The sequence below is a fragment of the Hypanus sabinus genome, unplaced genomic scaffold (assembly GCF_030144855.1).
Source record: "Hypanus sabinus isolate sHypSab1 unplaced genomic scaffold, sHypSab1.hap1 scaffold_393, whole genome shotgun sequence".
Taxonomy (NCBI): Eukaryota; Metazoa; Chordata; class Chondrichthyes; order Myliobatiformes; family Dasyatidae; genus Hypanus; species Hypanus sabinus.
In genome coordinates this window covers 138,325-148,629 of record NW_026781280.1, presented here as the reverse complement: position 1 = coordinate 148,629, position 10,305 = coordinate 138,325, and the positions used below count along the sequence as shown (strand labels likewise).

General features: G+C 44.8%; 1 protein-coding gene across 1 annotated transcript; it reads right to left on the bottom strand.

The window, feature by feature from the left end:
• Positions 1-1,387: 1,387 nt before the first annotated feature.
• Positions 1,388-9,518, bottom strand: LOC132388728 (zinc finger protein 420-like). Its single transcript, XM_059961116.1, has 3 exons — positions 9,398-9,518; positions 6,040-6,170; positions 1,388-2,192 (listed from the first exon to the last, which is right to left on the bottom strand). Exons 1-3 carry the CDS (start codon positions 9,516-9,518, stop codon positions 1,794-1,796), a joined length of 651 nt encoding a protein of 216 aa, XP_059817099.1. The 3' UTR covers positions 1,388-1,793.
• Positions 9,519-10,305: the final 787 nt, after the last annotated feature.

The following is a 10,305-nucleotide window of genomic DNA, read 5'->3' as shown; positions in this document are numbered from 1 at the left end:
TTTCCAGCTCAAACAGCCTCTGTCTTTCTGCTTCGTCCCTCTGTTTTTCTGCCTCCCTAGCTTCAAACTGCCTCTGCCTTCCGCAGCCTTTATCTGTAATTTTTCTCACTAGTACTGGAGCTCAAGCTCACGAGGTTTACTTTCAGGAAACACCTCCAACTCCTCCACTTTAAACACACCCTCAGATACATAACATTCAGCTACTATCCTCTGCATCTTTACCTTCCTTGTTGTCGAATTCACCTTAGCAAGGTGAACCAGCAGCAATAACCTACATCTGGAGTCTGTTTTTGAAGTTAAAACTATCTTTATTAGAATCTACTTATAATATAACAAGCAAGACAAACAAAAGTTAACATTGTTATATGAATATATATGTGTAAATATAACGCCAAAACTATTGGGCTCGGGAGAAACAAGGCTTAGAGTCTTGAGATGGCAACGTATGAAAGTTCAGTTCAACCATGGAATAGCTGATGAGAGAGATATTTGTAAACCAGTGTCAATGTTGAGAGAAGGCAATTATGTCGAATTCCACAAGTTTCATGGTGGTAAAACGAGATAACAGTTGCTGTAGATTTTAACTGTCTTCGTTCCAAATCCACATACGAATTATCACCGAAAGTGACGTCACAAAGGGTATCGTCTTCAAGTGAATTACCACACCACACTCAGGCAAGTGTTAACACATCAGTGGTCTTCACAGGATACCCCAATTCAGATCCACTCCTATGGATCAAACGAGGTGACCTCCACACATTCGATGTATGCTGAATTGATAATTTACCCACCCTTATGGGCATAGGAATGTTGCAATCAGCGACACTTGGCCACTAGTTCCTTGGTTTCGATCCTTCCATTTTTCCTCCTTCATCTCAGTCTGACTCTGAGTGCCTGTGTCCGTGGTTAAAACTAAACAAGCTGTGAGTCATGTAAACAAGCTGCAAGTCAGACTGATTCGCCTTCTTCATATCTCTCTCTCTCTCTCTCTCTCTCTCTCTCTCTCTCTCTCTCTCTCTCTCTCTCTCTCTCTCTCTCTCTCTAAATGTCAGTCCACAGCAAACAAAACCTAGGGAATCATAACAACAGCCACTCCCCATTATGAACTGACTGGTGTGCCAGTAATTGGGGTGACTGAGTGAATCCTTTCACACATTCTGAACAGGTGAATGGGCTCTCTCCAGTGTGAACTCGCTGATGTCTCTGCAAATGGGATGACTGAGTGAATGTCTACCCACAGACTGAACAGGTGACTGGGCTCTCTCCAGTGTGAACTTGTTGATGTCTCTGTAGATAGGATGACAGAGTGAATGTCTTCCAACAGTCTGAGCAGGTGAACGGCCTGTCTTCGGCATGAACTTGCTGATGTACCTTCAGATGTGACGATTTACTGAATCCCTTCCCACAGTCTGAGCAGAGGAATGGCCTCTCCCCAGTGTGAACTGATTGGTGTTTCTGTAGGTGGGATGTGAGTGAGAATCCCTTCCCACATTCTGAGCAGGTGAACGGCCGCTCCCCAGTGTGAACTTGCTGGTGACTCTGTAGGGTGGATGAATGAGTGAATCTCGTCCCACATTCTGAGCAGGTGAATGGCCTGTCTCCAGTGTGAACTTGCTGATGACTCTGTTGGTGAGATGAATGAGTGAATAACTTCCTGCAGACTGAGCAACTGAATGGCCTCTCTCCAGTGTGAATTCGCTGATGACACTGCAGATTGGATGACTGAGTGAATCCCGTCCCAAAGACTGAGCAAGTGAACGGCTTTTCCCCAGTGCAAACTCACTGCTGTGCCATTAGGTCAGATGACTGAGTGCATCCTTTCCCAGAAATTCAGCAGATGACAGCCTCTGCCTGGTGTGAACTGAATATTGTGTCCACAGGTGGGAAGACTGACGGAATCCTTTCTCACACACAGAACAGCTGAATGGCCTTGCCCAGTGTGAACTTACCTTCAGTTGAGATGACCGAGTGAATCCACTCCCACTGTCTGAGCAGGTGAGCGGCCTTTTTCCTGTGTAAAATGACGGGCTTGTCAGTTGGTCAAATGCCCGAGTGAATCCCTCCCCACAGTCTGAGCAGGAAGGATGGTCGATTGAATCCCTCGCTCCACTTCTTAAATATCCAGACAGAGACAGCAAAACTGGCATGTCATGTTTGAGATTCCTGGAGACAAATTCCTTCCAATTTATAACCTGTAAATAGATTTACAAAATCCATCAATGGGTGTAGGACAACATTTCAAGAGAGATTACTTGAGTTCCTAAGGTTTGATCATCCAATTTACTGTCTCATCTTGAATGCTGAGTGACTGAACCTTCTTGGCCAACCTCCCATATGAGACTTTGTCAAGTGCCTTGCAAATGTCCATGCAGAGCACATCCACTGCCTTGTCCTCCCTATCTGTTTTGTTTCCTCATATGGATTACCATTCTGATCTTGCAGAGGATTATTTTTTTCCCATGCAATCTTTTTGTTCTTAACATATCTGCAGATTCCCTGAGGATTCTCCTTCACCTTGTCTGCTGGGGCAACCTCGTGCCTTCTTTTATTTATTTCATCAGTGTTCACTTGAATTTCCTGTATTTCATAAGGACCCCATTTGTTCCTATCTGCCTGTACCTGGTATGCACCTCATTTTTATTGACCTGGAAAGCCAAAGGGTAGAGCTGCATGCTGGGAGGTGGGGGTAAGGGGGGGGGGGGGTGGTTAAACGAAAGTTGCAGTGGGAATGCGAGCCTGAATAACTGAACAGAGAGTGGAGTGTTTGTGGAGATAGTTGTTGTTCAGTCCTCAAAGTCAGGAATGAAAAAGTTGAGCATGATGCAGTGAATATGCTGAGCCCTGTATATTTCAATACAAGGAGCATTGCAGGAAAGGCGGATGTGTTCAGGGCATGGATCAACACCTGGAATTAAGATACTAGGATCTGGCAACTGTGGATTGGGACAGTCTGTTTTTCTAAGCTCCATGTACCTATCTACGAGGCTGTTAAAAGACCCCATTGTATCTGCTTGGACCACCACTGCTGCCAGTGCATTTCACACACGCACCACTCTCTGTGTAAAAATCTTACCCCTGACATCCCTCAGTATCTATTTCCAAGCACCTTAAAACTACGCCCCCTCGTGTTAGCCATTTCAACCCTGGGAAAAAAAAAAACTTCTGTTTATCTACATGCTCAATGCCCCTCATCATTTCACACACCTAAAAAAGGCTCTAAAATAAACAAGGAAATTATACATTGGATTGAGATTCTGTTAGAAGTATAGAAAATTATGGGGGTATAGATAGGGTAAATGCAAGCAGCTTTTTCCACTGAGGTTGGGTGGGACCACAACCAGAGGTCATGGGTAAATGGGGAAGATGAAAATTTAATGGGAACATTTGGAAAAGCTCTTCACTATAATGGCTGTGAGAGTGTGGAATGAGATGCCAGCACAAGTGGCGAATATGTGCTCGGTTTCACCACTTAAAGGAAGTTTGGATGGGAACCTGGATGGTGGGGGTATGGAGCGTGATGGTACCAGTGCAGGTATTTGCATTAGACAGCTTAAATGTTTTTTCAGCATTGACTGGATGGGCCAAATAGACCATTTCCATGCTGAACTTCTCCATGTTTCTGTGACAGAGAAGCTGGCCAATCTTGTTTGGAAGGGAAAGATAGGAGTGACAACGGAGCAACAATGGTTGGAGTTTCTGGGAGTAATTCGGGAGCTGAGTGATTCCCCAGAAGTGGAAATATTAGAACAACAGGAGGACACAACCGTGGCTAAAGTGAGAAGCCAAAGCCAACATAAAGCCAGAGAGAGGGCACATAATACAGCAAAAACTTTTAGAAACCAACAGCAGACAACTAAAAAACCTCAGATGAGCTCAGTGTGTGAAATCCTGGTATTGTAGTCATTTATGGGTCTTGGTAGCTCCCAACCGTCTGAGGGATTTAGAGGAACAAAACATCTGGGGCCTCGCTAGCTCTTGAAAACCAAGATTCCCTGCACCTGTTTTCTCTCAACTTTTATCTTGGCAGTCACATACAGACTCTACACCCTCAAAATTTCACTTCTGTAGGCCTACCACTTACTGAGATCTCCTTTGTTAGAAGATAGCCTGTCCCAAACCACACTTGTCAGATCCTTTCTGACACAATCAAAATTGACCGTTCTCCAATTTAGAGTCTCAACCCATTGTCCAGACCTTTCTTATACCATCTTTATTTTGAATCTCATGGCATTATGATCACTAAATTTTGTCACCAGCCTTGGATCATTTGCTAACAGCTTATTGCACACTTCTACGTCGGGAATTCTACGTACTGATTAAGGGCACATTTGACAAACATTACCACATCCAGTCCTTTTACAGTGTGGGAGTCCCAGTCAATATGTGTAAAGTTAAAATCACTTACTGAATCAACCTATGTTTATTGACATGGTCTGCAATCTCTCTACAGATTTGTTCCTCTGAATCCCTCAGACTGTTTGGTGTAAACAAGTCCCAATAATGTCTACAATATCATAATTCCCTGTCCTGAGCTCATCTGGCTTTCCTACGAGGCTTCTTGCATTGTGATATACACAGCTCAGCACATTCATCGCACCATGCTCCATGTGATTGCTGACTTTGTCTGAGGTCTGAACAAAACCTGACTGGTGTCAAGAAAACAAACTCTCGCTCACTGTCACAAAAACAAAGGAGCTGATTGTGGACGACAGAAGGAATGGAGTCAGGCTAACCCCCATTGACATTAATCAATCTGTGGTTAAGAAGGTGAAGAGCTTTAAGTTCCTTGGCATAAACACCACCGAGGATATCACATGGTGCCCTGACGAAGGGTCTCGGCCAGAAAAGTCGACATGCTTCTTCCTATAGATGCTACCTGGCTTGCTGTGTTCACCAGCATTTTATGTGTGCTTCTTTAATTTCCAGCATCTGCAGATTTCCACGTGTCTACGTACCAGCTGTGTTGTAAAAAAAAGCACAACAGCACCTCTGTCACCTCAGATGACTGAAGAAGTTTGGGTTGGGGCCCCAAATACCAAGAACATTCTACAGGAACACAATTGAGAGCACCCTGACTGGCTGCATCACTGCCTGGTACGGGAACTGTACTTCCCGTAATTGCAGGAACCTGCAGAGAGTTGTGCGGACAGCCCAGCACATCTGCAGATGTGAACTATTCAATCCATTTACAGAGACAGGTGTGTAAACATGCCCTAAGGATATTGGGGACCCAGTTCACCACAACCACAAACTGTTCCTGCTGCTACGATCCTGGGAACGTTACCACAGCGAAAGGAATAACAGACTCTGGCACGTTTGTTATGTGAAAGCTACTTGTTGCCCAGGACCAAGTTTTTTGATGTCATTAACTTCCCAGAGAGAATGGGTCAAAACATGTCGTCACGGGTAGAAAAGTCCAGAACAAAAGAAGGTAGAATCTATTATAAATATGAAGGGAAGGGTAATAGTCTGTCTCATTGGAGTCTGGCACATTTGGGATGTGAAAGTTACTTGTTGCCCAAGGGCAAAGGTTTTTGATGTCATTAACTTCCAGACAGAATGGGTCAAAACATGTCGTCACCGGTAGAAAAGTCCAGAACGAGAGGAGGTAGCTCAACAACACACAGAAAATGCTGGAGGAACTCAGCAGGCCAGGCAGCATCTATGGAAAAGAGTACTAATGCTGAATTCCTCCAGCATTCTGTGTGTGTTGCTTCGATTTCCAGCATCTGCAGAGTTTGTGATTGGAAGCGAAACAAAGGTGATTTTCTCAATGTGATGTAAAAAATTTTGTTCCCTTTCTCCGAGTTCCTAATCCTTGCATTTAGATAGCTGGAGCTCAGCTCTGTCTGAGAGATCCATCGGTTCCCATTCCCTCATCAGCCAGAAGCTCCCCGGGACCCGTGTACGGATCGTGGGGCTGAGAGAGAGAGGGAGGTGAGCAGGGCCGTCCCGGGATTGCGGGGTACGGTGTGGGGAGCTCACAGCAGTTGCCCCTCAGTCGATGTTTAGGACAGTAGTCCGTAGATAACTGCTTACCTGCGTCCGATCCAGCTGCCGGGCTCCCGAGACCTTTTGTGAACTGCACGCATGCGTAAAATTCGCCACCGTCACAACCTTCACGCCTGCGCATATGACCGATGCTTCAGCGCCGGCGAATTTTTTTAATGCTGAGCATTATGGGTACGCACGGTGCCATTAAAAGTTTCTGCAAGCGCCAGTTCCATGTCCAAACCTCAGTTTTCATTTGTATATGGAAAACTCAGCAGCTGCTTTAACGCAGAAAGCGGCTCCCATACTCAATATCAAAGGGTATCTAATGCCAACGTTCAATCCTCTTACAAAGGCAGATATAAGACACAAAATATTCTGCAGTTGATGGAAATACAGAGACGCACACACACAAAATGTTGGAGGAAATTTGCCATTCAGGCAGCAACTAAGCAGAGGATTACAAAAACAGCAAAGGGAAAAACAGAGTTCTGAGAATACTCTACCGCCGACCAGAGGGTGCGACAAATCCCGTCCCACCATGGACGGCATCTGACGGCCCAGTACTGTCCGGAATGTCCTTTGGAATTCTGAGTAAAGGACAGGATCCAAAATACCCCTTCTTCCTCCGGACCATATCCCACCCGTACTGGTAAAATGATCCCCAGTGGTGAGGGGCGGAGGGAAAGGCATGTGTGGCTTCCGATTCGGGGCCAAGTAGGGACAACGTACAAGTTTAAATCCCGATACGTATAAGGCGGGATGAATTTTTAGAGAACGGGGAAGACGTGATGTGTATGTTGCCGGGGCAGTTTCCCTCATGACTTTAGAGAGACGGATAAAGCGAGGGGCTAGTTACCGCCATTCCAGTTTGAGCGGACGATCTTTATTTGAACAGAGACCCGCTTGTCAATATTGAAAGAGGGGCCAAGCCGTCTGTGTCTGAACTTCCATTCCGAGTCTGGGTGTTTGGAAGAGGTTAGAGGAGGAGTTGTGTCTGTGGGGGTTGAGAGATTCCGACGGTCAGTATCTGTAGCTACTTGGAGACACGCGTAGTCAGTGTGAGAGGGTCGTGCAAGAGGCGAGTTTTATTATCGGGAGTCACGACCTTCAGTATTTTATTTCATCTGCTGTATTTCCCATTAACCTTCCACTATGTCACTGTTATGTTCTCCCAGTTTTCCCGCTCTCCATTAGTGATTATAAAAATTTGCAAATGCTACTGACATCTGAGGAAGTCTAGTGTGAATCCTTCACCGGTCCGGAGAAGCAGCAACATTTCAGGGCTTGATTCTGCAGAGTCGCGCTCCCCGTTATTGCACGATATCAAATCTCCATGGCCACCCGATTACCCCGCAGCTTTTGGGAGTCAGTAACTGCCCCATTGCATCAGCTTACGCATCTTCTGCTTCACTGAAGGGTTCCCCCGTGTTAATAAGAAGCGATTATTTTTAACAACTTCATTCTAATATATCGCAATTGTCCCAGTGAATGCAAATTGAGCCCCTTCCCCGCATCTCCATCCTCTGTGTGGAATGTGTTTTGATTCCCGGTTAGATTTTTCGAGGCACATTCACTGTATTCTTCCTGTACCGACCGTCCACAGTCCTTACACCTACTGTGACTCTGCCTTCACAATTCTCATATCATCCTGGCAGACTCCCCACATCTTCTCTCTTCTAGGCATAATTTAAGTACCTTCTCCACATTTTCCACGTTCTTAGCATTTGAGTGTCCTACAAACTGCTATATCATCCTGGCAGATTCCATCACAGTCTCCCATCTTCCAAGGATGATCTAACCCCTCTCTCCAAATCACCCGTATCACTGATAGTGAACGCTTTTAGCAATTATGCCGCAATTTTACCATTTGAATGTCACGATAAGAAGACAACATCAATAATAAAAAATCAATACTGTAATTGAACTTTCTGAAGCAAAATTGCCGGGCACACATTACTCCTACCGAAGATATTAATTCTGAAGTTATACAACTTAACGTTATTGAAAGTATAAAACGTAAATTCTTTTAACTTGTTTCTCGTTTTCCTCATGTTCGGCATCATTGTTGTAAAGGGCCTGTGCTGCAAACCTGTTATAGCAAGGGTAACTTGTATTTACTGTATGAAAATAGTCTCAGGCCAATAGGAAATGTGTCCCGATATGTTATCAAATTAGAGCGAAGTTGGGCCAATGAAGAATTACATCTCCTCCGGGCTGTAGGATTCGACTCTTGCTGAAACTGGAAAGCTTCATCCGGACAGAGAAAAGGCAATTATACATACAGGTATAGCAGACAAACCGGAAGTTTAAATAAAGGGAGAATTCGGAACAAGAGGGAAGGAGAATGGACGTCGGGATTGGCAGACACGGCCAGGTCACTAGCAAGATTTAGAAAATGGACACTTCGACAATGGATCTGCGTGTTTTCAATCCCGGATATCAGGGTGATATAATGTGCAAGGTAAAATACATTTTACAGAACCGAAACGACAAGCAATCTAATCTGTAATAGAAAAATAAATGATTTTACTTCTGAAATAATGGAAAGGCAGAAATGCTGGGAACAGTAACTTTTTCAGGCAGTTCAATTCATTAATGTACTTGCAGAGCGGTATCTTATTTCGAAATTTGTAAATTATTTGACCCTTTCATCTGAGCGGTACAGACTAAAAATATTTCAAAACTAAAGTAGCCGGCGAGAGCAGAATGATTTTCACCTGCTCTCTGAATCTGGTCTGTGTCACTCCGTAGATAAATGTATTCGTGCAGCTGCTGAAATTCTGAATCACTGAACCCCAAACTGTGCCTGAAAAAGCCGAATAGACGTTTCCAGGTCTGTGTAGAATCATCGCATGAGATGAAGACCAGAGTGGTTGTCGCCCAACAGAGAAGGAAACTCGCCGACAGGCTGAAGAGCAGAATGATGGATTGTCTCCGACTCTGCATCTCCGGATCCCGGTGTTTCCCGCAATTTCCCCGTCCCTTCAGCCCCCTGCGGACTCTGCTCGCCGCTAGTATCTGTCTGACGGTCAGAGCATTGAGGGTCAAAATGAGGAAGAAAGGAAGTAGCGGATTCAACAGACGGTCCGTTTGCTCGACCCATCTGGTAGAACAGGACTTCGATAACCACCACCATTAGATCCGCCGCAGCCATCGCCACCAGGTAACGCGTCACACATCTGGAGAGACCGCAGTTTCCTCGGCTGAGAATGATGATCGTCACAAGGTTAACTGCAGTGAAAAAATAGACCAAAAATAAGAATAAAGAAATTCAAACGCATTTTTGGCAGAAATACAGCCGTAAATTGTTCTCTTGAAATTAAATCTCTGCTGGACATTATCAGTGGAAGTAAAAAGATACTTTGTTAGTTTGAACACGTGACCGCAGCATAAAGCGTTTTACAGTAGCGCATGCTCACATTAATCTCTTCACGTTCACGGATGCAGCAGCGATGAGCAGAGTCCAAGAATGATGGAGCACAGAAACGGGTCCTTCGGCCCAATATCTCCATGCCGACCGACATGGCCACCTGATACAGTTGTTCGTGATTGGGTCACATTCGTCAAACTGTCCATGTGTACTTCAAATATTGTTAACGACTCTGTACGCCCATTACTTTGTCAGGCTGTTCAATACACAGAGCAACTTCTACGTGAGGAAACGTCGCTCGTGATCCAGCTACATTTCTGCCCTCAATAAAATGCCACTCGGCCGAACCTCTCCCTGTAACTCAATCCAGCGAGTCCCTGCAAATCTTTGTAAATACTGACAGCACTCTTTTCAGCGGACTTCTGCCTTTCCTATAACAGGGCGACCAAGACTGTTCACAGAACTCCAAGCGCGGTATCTCCAAGGAGAGGGGGAGTGTAATTGAAGTGCGCAGCTACGCTTCTTTCCGAAAGTCTGAGTTACTATTCGATTACAAGTTCAGATTCTGGAAACAAGATATTGCACCGCAGTAACCTTCCCTCTGTTTTATTTTACTGCTTCGGGGACAAACCATTGCTCTGAGCAGAACATTGTTACCCGGTCTTAAAAGTGCTCGGCACTTGTAATGTTGTTTAAATCTGTAATATGCAAGTCAAACGATGACAAAACATAACACACAAGACACGTAATCACTGTCAGGCAGTCACAATTGACAGGGAGGATGCAACAGTGAAATGTTCTGACGGGACGACGTTGGTGGTTTCTTAACAGTAAGACTTCTATTCTGTCTTTATTGTGACCATTTGTGACAGTGTTGTAACTTGAAAACAATGACAATGCACATACGTTGAAGCTGAAATTTTTCATTGTAAATGTGATAC